The sequence below is a fragment of the Apaloderma vittatum genome, unplaced genomic scaffold, assembly GCF_000703405.1.
Source record: "Apaloderma vittatum isolate BGI_N311 unplaced genomic scaffold, ASM70340v1 scaffold6223, whole genome shotgun sequence".
NCBI classification, from domain to species: domain Eukaryota; kingdom Metazoa; phylum Chordata; class Aves; order Trogoniformes; family Trogonidae; genus Apaloderma; species Apaloderma vittatum.
The window spans coordinates 24,453-40,883 of NW_009709738.1; the positions used below are offsets into that span (position 1 = coordinate 24,453).

Genomic DNA, 16,431 nt, shown 5'->3' on the forward strand with positions numbered 1-16,431 from the left:
CATTAGAAAACAGTTGTTTGCAATTAAGGCCAGGAGTAAGATGTGCATGAGTCTGTCATGTTACTTTTTGTTTATTTAATCAGCCTGAGGCAAAACATTAGATGGTTTGAAGTGGCATTGTTTCCTTGTCATGTCCTATGATTTTCTGTGTATTATGTGTACAGTATATATACTGTATCAAAGGACTGCAGTCTGTTCAAAGTATAGATATATTTTGCCTGAATCCAAATCAATAATCAGGACATTTTCACAGAAGCATTAGCCTTCTGAAGTAGTGATCACTTATTTGGAAAGTTTTTTGAGGGAATCAGCTAGGAATCACAAGAACATCAGCAGAATTAAATTTGTTGTGCCACAATATTTCTCTACAGTCACAGTGGCAAAGATTGTGACAGCCTCTGCTGAGGTTTATTTCTGTCTCATGAGACAAACAATTCAAGGAGAGATCACTGTGCACCATGAGGGAGAACTTTGCAACTGATGTAAAATTGAATGGAGTCAAAGCTGAACTGAAAGTAAGCTGGATATAAACTAAAAAGAGTCAAGTAGCTTGGTCAACATCAGTTCCTAAAGTCATGCTACTGGCAGTTTTAATAGGGATCTCAGAACAGCAGGTAATCCTATTTGCCATATGCTAAGCACAGTACAGCAGATGGACGATGGCATTCTAGTCTTTTCTGTGCTTTCCTTGCACTTGTCAATTCAAGCCCTGGGAAAAGGGCTGGTATCCAGATTGATAACACATGGATGTTCTCTAAGGGCTTGACTCTTTCAGTGGTGCACTATTGCAGAAAGAATTGAAAATCCTTTCTCTATAAAGGTAAATGCAGTCACTGATAGCTGGTAGTTCTGAAGATGGGTTTATTATGTCTGTCTCAAAATTGTCAGAAAGTAAATCAGGCTTTAAAGAACAGATTAGCCAGAGCTGATCAGCTGGTAGAAGAGTGCTGTGGAATATCATATCTAAAGCATCTCCCCAAAGAAACTCATAAACAAAGGAAAAATCAACTTACAGGTAGTGACGATGGTTAGCCTGGGGATATAATTATGTCAGTAACAAGCATGAACCCTCAGTAACAAAATTAAGTCCATATAAAGCAATCTGAGACTCACTAGATCTAAGGCGTTAAGGGTTTTAAATACAGTTTTTCTCCTCTGTGTTGTAAATGTTACATGATAGTCACTGAACAGTGACACTGAAGTAGAAGACTAACAGCACTGTAGTCCAGTGGCCAGTCAAGTGTCCTTGGAGCTGGCAGGTACAAGAATAGAAAATGTCTGAGGTTACTGTTAAAAATATCTTTAAAGCATTTATCTGAAGTCCTTCTCTTTGTAAACAAGGTCTTAAAAAAGTAACATTTACCGTAATTTATTCTTTTTATGGAGTCTTTTACAAATCTGAGGACCAAGTCTTCTCAGGTTCTCCAATATGTTTAAAGTAGTGTGGCAAGCATTTTTTTTAAGAAGCTAATTAAACAATTCATAGCATTTTCAGAGTGAGTTACCATATTATAATACTCATAGTCAGATTTTAAAGGTACTATCAAACTTCTCTGATTCGTTTTATACACCTGTTCTTGCAAACTGATTACACAGGAGGGTTTAGAGTGCAGCTTGAGAACACCTTGTCAGTGGGTTCAAGAGGTTTCTGGCCAAGTACACAGAAAAGGGAGGCACCCAGTGCTTCTACATCTGAAGACCACTATCTCCCACTGGAGACATCAAATGACTGCAACATATCAGAGCCTGGAAATATCTTCATGCTTTCCTTGCGTTTGTGTCCTTCCTGACACATTAACTATTGGCCACTTCTGGTGAAAAACACTGGTTTGAAATGAACTTTGCTCTAACTAAGTACATTTTTAGTGATGTTACTCACCTTTTCAGGACAGATTAGACTTCTGCTTGCTTAGTGAGCCAGAGCAGCTCCATGTGTAAGGAGCAGGTAGACATGAGAATCAGTGCAAAGGAGAGCACATATGTGTTGGAGGTTGGGAGGCATCAGCTGTGTTGACTTAAACTGACATGGAATTGTAGGTTCCTTCTACAAATCTGGCTTTGGAAATTATTTTTACACAGAAAAGAAATAACATTTTATCCCATTTTAAATGAAAGCAGAGGTACTACTCCCTATAACATTCAAATTCTGATCTCTTCTTCATGAAGAAGGGTCATTTGTGAATTTCCTGTTCATTGCAGGCTTCTTAGTCATTGTACCAAAATGAGCAGCATCGATTTGTAAGACTGTCATTTAACAAATGATGCTTCTGGATGATCCTTGCTCCAGCATTAGCTGTTTTAGGAGAAGCTGAGACTTGAACATTTTCAAGTGGGTAATAAAAATCCCTTTCAGTGATGACTCTGTCTTTGGCTTTCTCCAAGGAAGAAGAGAATTTATTTCAATGATGTGCTATTGGTGGAACAGTCCATAGCACAGCTAAAACTTCAGTGAGATACATCAGTTAAAGTGCAAGCAAACATTTTTTGCTAGAGCACTCAAACCTACTGCATGGGAGATAAAAAAAGTTGCATGTGTGAAATCTTGTTTACAAAATAACTGGATGCAATGACTTCAGCATGAGATGTAGGTACACCAGTGTAACAATAAGCTTGTTCCATCAAACTGAAATGATGTGGAAACAGAATTGTGGAATTCAGCAAAGCCTCAAACTCATGAAATTTCTGAGCTTAGCACCTTTAGATGGGTGCACAACCATTTAAGTAGTAAAGTCTCATCTGCTACAAAGGCATCACTTGAAAGCTTCACACAAACTAGCTCTGAGTAATTTTATAGGACCTTTATTCACTCACTCTTACTAACATTTGATTGTTTATAGTAAAGTAGATCTAACTTGCTCACTAATTATTTCAACAAGTTTCATTAGCATCAAGGATTGAGGACAGGGAAATAAATTTTCTCTAAAAATTTATTGTCATTTGCTTGTGGGTTGGTTGAACTTTTACTTCTGTTTTCTTCAAATTATGATCTACACTTTGCTCTTATATATAACTCAAATAAAAAAGGAGAAGCAATATAAGTTGTATCTTTACCGCATGCCTTCAGACAGGCATCTTTTTCATTCACCCAGTCACTCAACAGTCCACATGTTCTGGATATGTGTCCAGTATAAGTAGCTGCTGATATAATTTGGAGTTACAGAGAATTTAAATAATAGGCCTTTAGGAAACAAATTTTAATGGCTCTATTGCCCAAATTTTTGGATATACCTTGCTGTAGAGAATGCCGTGCAAGAGATAATTGCTCACTGCGAACTTCTTGAAAAGAGCTTCACTACTTTCTTTTTTCTGGAAGTTTACCTGCTATGGACCTTGTATTACTATGTCCTTTGTGACTCAGCATCACTGTTGAGGTCATCTAGCATGGGAAAAAGAAAGATTTCTCTAAGTTACTTCCTCATTTTCTCCAATTAGAGGCTTCCAATAAGTTGCTCCCAACCTGTGAGCCAGCAAGTAAACGTACACAGCAGTGATACCAGTCTGGGTTTCGACAGTGATTGGATTGGGTTGTGACACTGGGCTTGGACCTTCCCTGTGGTCTTTGTAACACTGAACTGATGAGCAATACTTAAGAAGGTTAATAGTAGAGGAAAATCTTCACAGGATCACAGAATGGTTCAGACTGGAAGGGGATTCCAACCTCCTGCTCAAGCAGGGACACCCAGAGCCAGTTTTAGTGGCCAGCCCAGCCCTAACCCTCAACTCTGTACCAGTGCTTAGTCAGTGTCACAGTAAAAATGTTTTTTCCTGATGGTCAGATGTTGCCTCCTGTGTTTCAGTTTGTACCCATTGCCTCTTAAAAATCTTGGACTACTATAGTGACATATCTTGTCTCTCTTGTATTCTAATCCCCGCAACTATTAAAATAGGGTAAATACATTTTCATCATGTTTATTCTGCTTTCTTTAAGAAAAGGCTGTATAGTGGGTTAGTGGTAAATGAATCACTGATCTCCAAATGTCAGTCCTTTATCTACCTATATACTGATTTCTGAAAATACGGTTTCAAATTCATCTTTGGTGTTCTTTTATGCTGTAAATTGTTGTTCTATGTAGCTTAAACAGCAGCTGGGACAATCAGATAAAAATGCTCAGCAATATTAGCAGTTTTAATCCAAACATTTATCAGCGCCGTGAAGCCTGCAATTTTACGGTACAGAAAATATGAAAGATGCAATGTCTTTAGAGAACTTGAATGCTATAAGTTAACAGCTGCAACTTCATATAGCTGTGCATCACTGCAATCATAAACTCAAGCTAAGAGTGCTCTTCCCAGTCTGAACACTCACGATCAATTTCAATAGAAATGATTCACTCAGGATTTGGGAAGCAAAGCAAAGAAGCTGAAATGAATTATTCACAAATTGCTCCTGAAGAGGTAAATATCATAAGGTCAGAACTTCTCAAACTGGTTATGAATACTGCAGCAAAATCTCCATTAACCTAGGAGTGTGCTTTCGCTGGTGTGTTGTGTGTATTAAGAACCAGTTTAGAAATTTTCTCTTCACTAGGTAATGTCAAAAAGACTTGAGGACATTGCACTGAAAGCTCAGTGAAAGTGAATCAGTCTCCTGCTCTTTTAGGCTTCTTAATACATCGCAATGCCTCTGAACATTCTTTCCTCCCCTGCTATTCCTGACTATGCCTCTGTGCTTTTTTTTAAACGAGATTTGTCTCAGATATTGCCTAAATTTGTCCATGTGTCTCCAAAATTGCAAATGATAAGCTGGAGTTAAGCCAGCTGAATTTAACAGGAATGTGTGTAGTCGTGCCTGTTAGATCACAGTCTCTGTGATTTTCTGATCAATGCAGAGAGATATTAATTTCAAATGCATATTTCATGCTTAGAGGTAACTTTGGCCTAATTTGTTCCTTTCATTGAAAATACATCTCAGCCTTCAGTCATATTTTGAAGCCAGGACCATAAAAAGCCAGTTTCATCCAAAGCCATCTGGAATCGGTCTGCTTACCTGAAGATTGTGAAAATGTTACATTGGATAAAATCTCCTCGTTGAACACTACTAGTTAAGTTAAATATCTCAGCCTTTATGTCTGGATGTGGGCAGGATAAATGGCTCTCATACAGGAAAACAGTGAGTAGTATTGTAGCTACTGCAGAAAATTTCACATATGCTCTACCGTGTTGTGTTGGCAAGGCTCCGAAGTGGCATGAAGAAAGGGCAAATTGCTCAGAGTGCTAGCACATATGATTAAAGAAACAGCAAGACAAGTAGCAATCTTTCACAAGAGTTTTAAAAATCACTTATTTAAAAAAGCCTCTATGCTTCCAAATCACTGAGCAAGATAAACAGCCCACAGGGAAGACTTGATCTTATTATAATTTGAACTACCAGCTACTTTGCTACCATAGCTCAGAATATTCAGATGTTCTGGATACCTTCCAAAATCCATGTCCTCATCAATCTTTAGATGTTGGTTTCAAAGTGGTTGCTTTCTTCTCTTTCTTTCTCTGTCTCTCTCTCTTTCTTTCTCTCTTTCTCTCTCTTTTTCTCTTTCTCTCTTTTTCCCTTTCTTGCTCTCTCTCACGCTCTTGTGCTCTTGCTCTCTCTCCCCCCTCTCTCTTTCTCCCTTTTCTCTTTTTTCCTCTTTCCTTTTCTCTCTTTCCTTCTCTCCTTTCTTTCTCTTTCCACCCCCTCCCCCCACTTATTTTAAAAGACATTTTTCAATTGCTTTTATTCTTTTGCTTATGAATCTATAAGAGCCATACAATGTATAAAGCAGGAAAAGAGTAATTTCCTGAGCTAATTTCTTGTCGCTTACTGAATGGAAACATGAGCTATATGTTTATACCAGTAGTAACAACACTGTGTTTTTTTTGGAGCAGGTGCACATGTTACCAGATAAAAGCAGAGGTATCACAATTGTTTTCTTTCACTTATGAAACATCACCAGTTTTTGGTGATGAAATCTCTGTAATTATTCTTCTAATCTTGTCTGCCTGTTGTTTTGGTTTTAATAGCATCTCTGCTTTTGTCGATACACCTGGCTACAGCCTCACAAGCTACTGCAGCAGAGTGCTGTAACAGAACAGCAGTAATGTGCTTTGAGGTGTGCATTACACGAGATTCCCAGATGGATGAGTTTTTTAATAAACTCAGCTTCACCACATGTATCAGTTTTCTCAACTGTCTAGAAACTAGGTTTACACGTGCAGCTCTCACACACATGCACATGATCTATCTGGGCTACAAGAACAACACTGATGTACATCAAGCAAAGATTAGAAGCCATTGCACATATAGGTAATTTTAATCCATTCCATTTTTAAATACCACAATAAATTTAATTTTCACAATAAATTAAATAGCCATATTCAGTTTACAAAATAGAATTACTTAGTGTGAAACCAGTATTTACAAACATTGTACACTATGTACACGATGTTTAGCTTTGTTGACACACAAGCATAGAAGAAAAAATTATTTGACCTCTTTTTGACACATGATTGACATGCTACAAGTGACACTATGGTCCATACAATAAAACAATTGTGCAAACTCACCACAGGAACTCTGAAACAATGTAGTTTGTATGAGATAAGATATTAATTTCAAATAATAAGAAAATAGTACTATCCACTCTCATTGTAAAAATTCAGCACTGTGTTTAAAGTGTCAGTATTCCTTTAGCAATATATGTACCAAATATAGCCTGAAGATTATGCATTCTCACAGCTTCACAGACTTCTGACATGAAATTTTATGGCATAAACTAACGTTCTGCTTAGATCAATAAGTATGTCACATAAACATTTCACTAAGCAAGAGGAACACTGACCCTTTTAACCGTGTCTGACTTTATTTCCCTAAATACCTCCTTTCCCTTTAGTATTATATGTTAAAAGATGCAACTATGCTGACAGTAAATTTATGTTAGTTACTACTCTGTAGAAAAAATTGATCCCACCGTATATTTGGTCACACACTGCATATGTACACGTATGCATGGATAGCTGTGTCTATGAAAAGTGCATATTTTAGCAGAGACATTTATTGCATGTCTCAGATGCGACAGAAAGTGTTGCATGAAGTTTAGATTAGGGCCAGTTAAATGTCCTCCCAGTGATCTGGTAAAATTTTTGATTAAAAGGATGAAAGAACTTGCGCAATTTGGTAATGACAGAGGTATCCACCTCTGGATGGATGCGTCCCTTGCTACCCGCCAGGCACTTGTTAAAGACAATGTTAAATCGCAAGCAGTAAAACCCTCTGGTGGCATTGAAGTATAAATTGTACTGACTTATCCTTGGAGGAAGATTTAGGAACTTCTCGACCAGCTGGAGTTCTGGCAGCGGTTCTGTGATGAGCCGGTCTCCGTCCACAATGTGAAACTGCTCAATTGGGAAGTACTTTAACCATCTCTCCAGATGTTTTGTGTAGATGCTGGTTCTCACTGCTTTATACTTAGTGTTCACTTCGCAGGTATTAGGATCAATAGCCAGCTTCTCAAATTTGTAGTAAGTTTTGTTCTTTCTTTCCTTACCTTCCAGCACCTGAGTGTAATCAGAAATAGCTCTTGTGGTAGGTTCCCTGACAATGATCAATAATTTGATAGATGAGTTCATTTTGTAAATCCTTTCAGGTACTTCCTCAGTGATAAAATATGCGGGGCTTTTCTCAATTGTTATTTGATGAGGGTAGGAAAAAGGCATTTTCTTCCGGTACCACTCAATCCCCTTGGCGTAGTTCTCATCATTGTCAAAGAAGTGGATCTCTTGAGAAGCTTTCACCACTGCAGGGTGAAGGTTCAGCATCTCCAGTAGTGCTCGGGTGCCTCCTTTCCGCACACCAATGATAATGGCCTTGGGAAGCTGCTGACCCAGATTGTGCAGTCGTATTTGTTCCTTGGTGGCATTGCCCTTTCGGAATTCGTGGAGCAGCCCTCGCTTGAACTGCAGAGCTCGCAGTGGGATTTCGTCCTGGCTGCGGGGTCCAAACCGACCATCGATAGGGCAGAGAGGCTGCAGTCTGCAAGCAAAATAGGAAGTATTTGTAAAAGGATGATATCTCTTCAGGCTTAAGTTTTCTGTCTGAGGAAATCATGCTCTTGGAAATGTTTTGCAATGTAGTGTGACGTGCCCATCTTTCAACTTTTATTTTATTCTGCCACTGACTAAATTGTTTGCATGTGGTTTTATTATTTATTCTAGTATTTTGTTGTGATTTAGCTGACTGACTCCTAACTGCTCCTCTGCTCTTTGCAAGCATAGGCTCTATGATTAATGTTCTAGGGGCTTCTTGAACTTTGCCTACTATTCCACATTCTTCATTCATTTATGATTGCTTTGGCAGTTTTGAAAGCATTTTAGGTTGAATTTTATTCAGTCATTTTGATCTGAAAATCCAATTCATTTAAGTCATGTCTTTGCAACAATTTTGCTATTCTAGACTGAATTCTTTCCAGTGCTTTCCGTTGTGCTGACTTTATTAGCTGCTGATCCAGAGTTGACCTTTTTAGTGAAGAATCATGGAATCATGAAACTGTAGAATCATTTATGTTGCAAAAAGACCTTTTAAGAACATTGAGTCCAGCCGTTAACCTAGTAATGCTAGTTCCACCACTAAATCATGTCTCTAAGCACCACAGCTACATATCTTTTAAACACCTCCAGGGATTGGGACTCAACCACTTTCCTGAGCAGCCTGTTACAAAGTGTAACAACCCTTTCAATGAAAAGTTTTTTCCTAATATCCAATCTAAACCTCCTGTGGCACAACTTCTGTCTTATCTCTTGTTACACGGAAGAAGAGACTGACGCTCACCTTGCTACAGCCTCCTTTCAGGTAGTACCTTCCTTTCTCCAGGGTAAACAACCCCATTTCCCTCAGCTGCTCCTCAGAAGACCTGTTCACTAGAGCCTTCGCCACCTTTGTAGCCCTTCTGTCAACACACTCTTGCATCTCGATGTCTTTCTTGGAGTGAGGGACCCAAAGCTGAACAGTATTCAGGGTGTGGCCCCACCACTGCTGAGTACAGAGGCACAATCCCTTCCCTACTCCTGCTCGCCACAGTATTTTAGATCCAGGCCAGGATGCCATTGGCTTTCTTGGCCACCTGGGCACACTGCTGGCTCATGTTCAGCTGGCTGTCAGCCAAAAGCCTCAGGTCCTTCTCTGCTGGGCAGCTTTCCAGCTACTCTTCCTCAAGCCTGTAGTGCTGCCTGGGGTTGTTGTGACCCAAGTGCAGGACCCAGCACTTGGCCTTGTTGAACCTCATGCACTTGGCCTTGGCCCATCGATTCAGCCTGTCCAGATCCCTCTGCAAAGCCTTCCTACCTTCAAGCAGATCAACACTCCTGCCCAGCTTGGCATCATCTGTAAACTTACTGAGAGTGCACTTGATCCCCCCATCCAGATCATTGATAAAGATATTAAACAGAGCTGGCCCCATAACAGGATTTTCCCTCCTGTTTAGAAGATGCCTAGTGTTTTCCCTGTTAATCAGAATCAGACTCAGAATCAGAAAGACCAAGGTTCTCAGTCAGACATAATTAGCAAGGCACATAAAGAATGGCAAGAAAATTTTTTAAAAATGCATTTATTGCATCTTTACATCAATACTTTTATCAGTCTTCTATCCTCCCACTGAACCTCATTTTGTGTTTTATTGTTTCTTCTCTTACCCCTGCATTTTTTAGCTATTATTTTATGTTCACCTGTAATTCTATTTCACCAATTTTCCACTTTTTAAATGCTTCTTTCTTATATTTTACATCACTGAATGCAAGAAGTTAAAGAGTAAGAAAAATGTTAAAATTTTGCTACTACAGAACCTTGAATAAGCCCTCACCATCACTTCCAAATCAGTGCTTCGGTCATTATACAGGCCAATATTGCACTGAAGATGCAATTGGGCTGGAGAGAGAGCTTTCAAAGTCCCACAAAAGAATATCATTAATAATTTTGGGAAGCCATGCTCTCCAAAATTAAGGACATGTGAGAACAAAGGTTGCCTAGGCAATTTTAATATGAGTTCACTGTGCATATATATTATGATATGGTTCTCAACTTAAATGGCCACATGCTATTATTTTTCACAGGACCCCTGCCTTAGCCAGTATACCAGATGGGCAATGCTCATTAATAGCTGTTTAGGCATTCAGTATTTATTCTGGTTTCTCAGCATGTGGTCCCTCACTCATTTACTGTATATTATTCAAACCCTGCTTTCAGGACAGAATTATTTATTTCTTTATTGCTTTTCCATCCATCACTGCTTGTTGGGGTCTCTAATTTGACACTGATGCCAGGACAATGGATGGTTGGGACAAAGTAAGTTCGATCCCCCTCGCTGCCCCGTTTGCTGTTTCCTTGATTATCCAGATGCTGTGAGATATAGCCTGTCCAGACAGAGCTGAGGACACAAACCAAGTTACATTGCTCATTCACATGAGCTCTAGTTAAGTCTTGCAGACTAATTTGAAGGTGTGATGAGAATTGGGTTCCTGTTGTTATTTCTTTTCTCAAGTTTCTAGTCTCTTCCTTTATTCTCTACCATCTACTGAATAGGGGCTTGACTTGGTGACAAAGACTGAATCATTGAAACGCTGATGCAAACCTGCCAATTAAAAAACCACACCAAACAACAATAAGAACAAATAAACAAGCAGAAAGCAATGTCTTAGCAGTGGTACTGCTTGATCAGACTACGGTGTGGCTGTAAGACTTCTGCAGCATCGAGGTGGCAGTTAAAAGCATAAGAAACAGAAGCTGCAATTGCTATCTCTGTTCTTCTCTTCCTTCTCCTTCTGTGTATTTGTTATTTGTTTCCAAGCGAAGAGAATTCCACAACAGCAATTCCAGACCCATCTCAACTAATTTTATCTCTTTTGCTCAAAAAGACAGTTAGCACTGCTTTCAATGTAACACAACAGCTTGTCAAACAGGATAGTTTCCTTTAAAAGTAAACAAATACTCAGGATATACTCTAGCCTAAGGAAAAAGATTGGATGTTATTAAAAAGTCCTTCCTCAACACTTCACATTTCTGTGTTTGGGTTTTTTTTTTTTTTACTAAACCTTTCTTCTCATCTCTAAACAATAAAAACTACCCTTTAAAAGATCTTAGCAGTGGTGGTATTAAGCAGGCTGTCATATCAGCTGAATCCCCAGATGTAAGTATTTACTGTTCTATTGCAACATGTTAATATTTTTGGTTTTCTGAGTATTTTCTTCCATTAAAATAACAGTCTTTTACAAAGAAAGAGTATATGACATTTATTACAGCACTGAAGTTGCTATCCCAAACCAGACAATTTCTCAAACCACTACATTAAAACTCCACAAATATTCGTCTTGAGAAAACCCACCATAAACCAAGCAATCTCAGGGAATTGTATTTTTGAACAAATTGCAAAACAGCTAAAATAAGGCTGAGCAATCTTAATGACAAAAGGCAGTGCTGTCTCTTTGGATCCAGAATACTTGCTAATTTTCTTCCAATGGAGGTGTCACATTGGCAGAAGATTACAAGCCTGCTTCCAGCTCGAGCAGTTCGGAGCATGAGAATCAGGTGTGGAGGCTCCGCTTACTGTGACGAGTTGGGGAACTCGAAGACTGATCCAGACCTTCTCGGAATTGCCAGGCATAGAATCTGTCTGAGCTTCCACATGTGAAGCAGGTCCATGCACTCAGGATCTGAAGTATGGTGGCCTCCCCTGGAGGGAAGTGCTCAGTTTATCAGGCTTTATGACTCAATGAATCAGATAAGCTAGTGGCAATTTCCCGTGGGGCCCAACAAAGCTCACAACATTCCTGTTAAAGACCCTAATCTGAGGCTATTAAATGTCGGCCATTCCCAGTTCTCTTCTTCAAACTAGATTAGCATAAATTAAACATAAATGAATTCTGATTTCTTCCTGAACAGTTAGCTATTCCAATGTCTATTGAAGCCACTCAGTGTCCTTTTACTGACAGATTCAACAAGTCCAGATTGTGCCCTAGTGCTGAGTCAGAAGAACATTTCCAGTTAATTAATCTGTGTCTCATCCTCTCTAGTGCTTCCTTCTCTCTCTCTTTCATAGCAACTCCAAATAAAGGACTGCTTTTTAGTATTGTGGTGTTTTTCACACTGGGTAATGCAAGAGAATGGACTGAATTTTACTGCCATTGGCAACATTATATGTGAAACCGGTGGAATTCACTGCCGCAGGAGGTCAGCGAGTCAAATACTGTAGCGAGATAATTTTATAGCCATCGGTAAATTCCGTAGATGTGCAAGCGTAGATAATAGCATAAGGTTAATTAGATTTCATGCCTTTTGAGCATAAAATATACTTTTGCAGGGCCTAGTAAGGACTTCTGCCTTCATTTACAGAATCACACTAGTCTCAGTGAAGTTTTCACCTCCAAGACATCAGAGATGCTTTGACTATCAGGTGAAAGAAGATATAAACTCTAATTTGCAATGCCTACTGTCCTATTTGAATACATGGTCTCCCTCTGCTTCTGATGTGGACTTAAGCAGCTGAAGAAGGCATGCAGTGACCTCAGATGGAGAGCAACGTTACCAAGCAGTGGACACTAGGTAGCTCTCTTTTCAATTCACTTTTCATACACTACATATTCACATATCATCACGATTTTGAATGCAACTAATGTTTTCCATCTTTTAAAAGAATCATAGAATTGTTTAGGTTGAACTTTTAAGATTGCTGAGTCCAATTGTTAGGACACTAATAGAGCATTAGCACTGGCAAGCTGTCTACTAGCTTTTGCAAATCTTGAAGTCTTTTTTCCTTCATTCTTTTGAAATAGCTTGTTTGTTTGTGGCTTTTTAATGTTTTTTTTTTTGAGGAGGTTGTTTGTTTTGCTTTGTTTGCTTTTTTATTGTTTATTTGTTTGTTTGTTTGCTTTTTTAACCTGAGCAATCCTAGGCCATTTTGAAGGTGACAGCAACAGTAGTGTCAGGGCAGATAGCAGTACTGTTGCACTGTCAATAACCAGTCAAAAATCAGCCTGGTCAAAAATGCCAAATACCCTCTGCTGGAGTTTCTATTGCTCTCCAGGAAATCACTTGAAAAAAAACCCACTTAGTACATTCAGCTCCAGAAAATAATGACTAATTAACATAGTTAAAATTCTCAAATCCTGAAGCAATCTTTCAAGTGAAATAGTATTCAAAACTTGACAAGCTACTCTGCAGGCTCATACTTAATTTTAACTATCACTGTAGCACATTAATTGCTTGCTCATAAATTTAGAAAAGATGATATATAAATACATCATGACTGTTTTGCTGAAACTAGAGGTCAACACACAGATGCATAAAGACAAAAATGAGTTACTGTAATGACATTTATGCTGGATGCTGTTTTACTTCTTCTCTGAAAACAAGTGCCAATGTGCTTAGAATACAAATGGATAGACAGAACTACTTTGACAGAGATGACCTGTATCTCTATCTTGCTACTCTATTCTCCAGAGGGAAGGAAAGAACAATGAAACCTACTACTAAAATAGATGGTCTTTCTGTCTTTCTGTATATGAGTAGACACTAAAAAAAACAAAAATAAAATCAGATTATTGAAGCAAAACCTCAGACAGTCTTAGCTCATCTATAATTAAGAGAGAAGCTACTTAATGACTTACCTATCCAAGCTCCCAACTCTGGCAACTAGATACAGGAGACTTCCAATAGCAAGGCTGCCTAGCACAAAGAGCTTCTGTCTCAGCAACGCCTGCTGTTTGAATAGCATGGCCCTCCATCAATCTTCAGGACTTCTTCAGTCTGCAGAGACAAGAGCACATAAAACACTCATCAGAAAGCAATTTGCAGGGTAATGTTTAATCAGTTGTTGCAAGTGATTAAGCCACACTTGCAAAATCTTTTCAAACTGCAAAATAAGTAGCTAAAACATTTTTTTTCTTTTTCTTTTTGCTACTATTTTTTTACCCGACAAGGTAACAGCAGGCAATATATCTGGGATAGGATGGTAATTCTGGAAGTGACAGTTCAGCTATACCTACCATTACTAGGCCTGTCTGATAGCCATACTGTGGGCCTTGGATGTGTGGGAGCTTATACTGTAGTAGTATCTCTTCTTATGCAAATACTTTTAGACTTCAAGCTCTTCTGAATCAGCCTGGGCTAGATTTCAACAGGGACTTAAATGCTCTGTTGCAGCAGTAACCAGGAGTTAGGCTTGCAGGTCCTGTGCACACAGTGTACGGGGGCATATTTGCTGTGTCTCTGTTATTATTAGAGTGTAAGCTGGAGAGAAATCTAAACCAGTGTATTTCCTCATCTGTGCTAGCAAGCCCATGGTGACACACCTGAGAAGCATGTAGCTGGGGTGGGCACTGTGATGATATTTTGACACCAGTGCATCCTATCAGCTCTCCCTGCACTGGGTGTCAGCTCCAGTTCCTCTGCTGAAAACCTCTTAAACGCTCATCTGCCTGGCATCAGCCTTGGCTGTCATCTCAAGACCTGATGAGACACAAACTGGCATTCTTGATCTATTCTCACTTATATCCCCAGATATCAGTAACGCCAAAACGTAGGCTTAAATAGACTTTTCTGCTCTGCCTCAGAGAAAATCTAGAGACCATAAATGAGCTTTGCTTCGAATACTTTAGATATGAGGCAGGCAGGAGTCAGAAGTTGTGACCTTGTGCCACAAAGGTTCAACCACAATAACCAGAAGGTCCCTGAGTAAAGTAGAAGGAAGTGCGGAGTAAAACTGTTTGTCTTTAGCCTGACTTTTCCCTAGTCATGAAGTTTGTGTTCAGTACTGCAGATCTGCTTGGAGGACTCAGAACTGCATGTGTAACACCTTGCCTCAAGAACTGAGGAGAAATATCAGCTCCTCCCTTCAGAGCACAGCCAAAGAAGGCTTGGTTCTTCACTCTGTACCAGTATGGGCTTTCATATTAATATACAAGAGAATTAAGTTCAAATCCTCTCCTGGCTCAGGGGATATAAAGCCATATTGCCTACCTACCAAATGAGTGCTTTAATCATCAAATTGATACTCTTGATACAAAAAACCTAAATATAAACTACTCATCCACAGTCTCACTCCCTCAACCAGAGAATGTTTAATGTATTATAGATCAGCACATACTACTTTTTTTCTTTTTTTTTCTTTTTTTTTTCAATTTTGACTGGACATACTTGGAACAATTTTTGATGTTAAGTTTCTTACATTTTACTACAAGCCAAGTTCCTTTTGCAGCTCACTTTCTTCTTTTCCAGTCTTTGGATTTGCCTCAAGCAAGACTAAGATAGATTATTACAAACATGTAGCTATATACAGAACAGATAGTGAGCGTGCAAAGTTTGACTAGCCACTGTTAAACAGACCCTGAAAACGTTTCTTTTTCTTGCCCATACTGTAAATTTTTTGGCTCAGAAAGCTCTCACAAGACCCCAGGATGCAGTTTGGGAGCTACTAAAAGCCAGTGACCATTCCCAATAGACAGCATACGTGCAGCCCATTTGCCTTAGTGCTGGCTGAGTTTAATCGTGTGGATGCATGTGCCTCTGTACTGGTTGTCTTCAAGGAGGGTAGAATAATCATTCTCAAGCACATTTACTTTACTGCTATAGAGAAAACCTATGTAATACCAGCCCAACATCTCTGTATAAAAGAGCCACGCAACACTGAAGTTCTGAGTGAGTCTCTACCACAGTTCTGGTGTGCTAATAGTAATAGTAATAGCCAGGCCATAGCTCAGGATAACGTGTCATACAGGATAATCTATCATATAGAATATATTGCTTTTTACATAGATAAAAGCAATTCTATTATGAAAAATATTAGATAAAGTCCTTATTGAAAACAGAATCATAAAACACAGAGTAAAAGGAATTTGCATTGTAAATACAGAGAAGTATTATCTTTTAAAAAATAAATGAGGAGCCGAGGTACAGAGAGATTAAGTAATTTTCTTAAGGTCACAGAGAAAACTTACGGCATCAGTGGGATTCAGTGTGTAATGTCCGAATTCCCATCTAGTGCCTTAACTACATCCTAAACTTTTGCCTTTTTTTGTACTGTACTTTTTCCAAATGTTGAAAATAAACACAAAAATTATATAAATAGGGAATTCTAGACATTGAGCAAGGCAGAAAACCCATAGCTGAAACTTAATTATTAAGAAAAAATACACAGATACTATATTGCTATGTTGATATGCTACTGTTAATTGCTCTTTTAATTTATTTAATTAAAAAAAGGGGAAGAAGGACATGATGAGGATGATGATGATAGAAAATTTTCACAGGTTTTCATTTTAAAATTTTTCAGTGTTCCTTTCTCTAAAAAAAAAATCTCTGCAGCATTGCAACACTTGTTTCTAAACTTAATCTCTCAGAAAAACTACACATATGCAGCTGTTTGTACATGAAACTAAAGTGCTATCCACACGTTTTCGCTTATGCAGACTCTT

The 16,431-nt window shown here is 38.7% G+C and overlaps 1 protein-coding gene across 1 annotated transcript; it reads right to left on the minus strand.

Annotated features, from left to right (window-relative positions):
• Window positions 1-6,268: 6,268 nt before the first annotated feature.
• Window positions 6,269-13,765, minus strand: HS3ST5 (heparan sulfate (glucosamine) 3-O-sulfotransferase 5). Its single transcript, XM_009867030.1, has 2 exons — window positions 13,627-13,765; window positions 6,269-8,005 (listed from the first exon to the last, which is right to left on the minus strand). The coding sequence occupies exons 1-2, from the start codon at window positions 13,731-13,733 to the stop codon at window positions 7,075-7,077; spliced, it is 1,038 nt and encodes a 345-aa protein (XP_009865332.1). The 5' UTR covers window positions 13,734-13,765; the 3' UTR covers window positions 6,269-7,074.
• Between the last annotated feature and the right edge of the window lie 2,666 nt (window positions 13,766-16,431).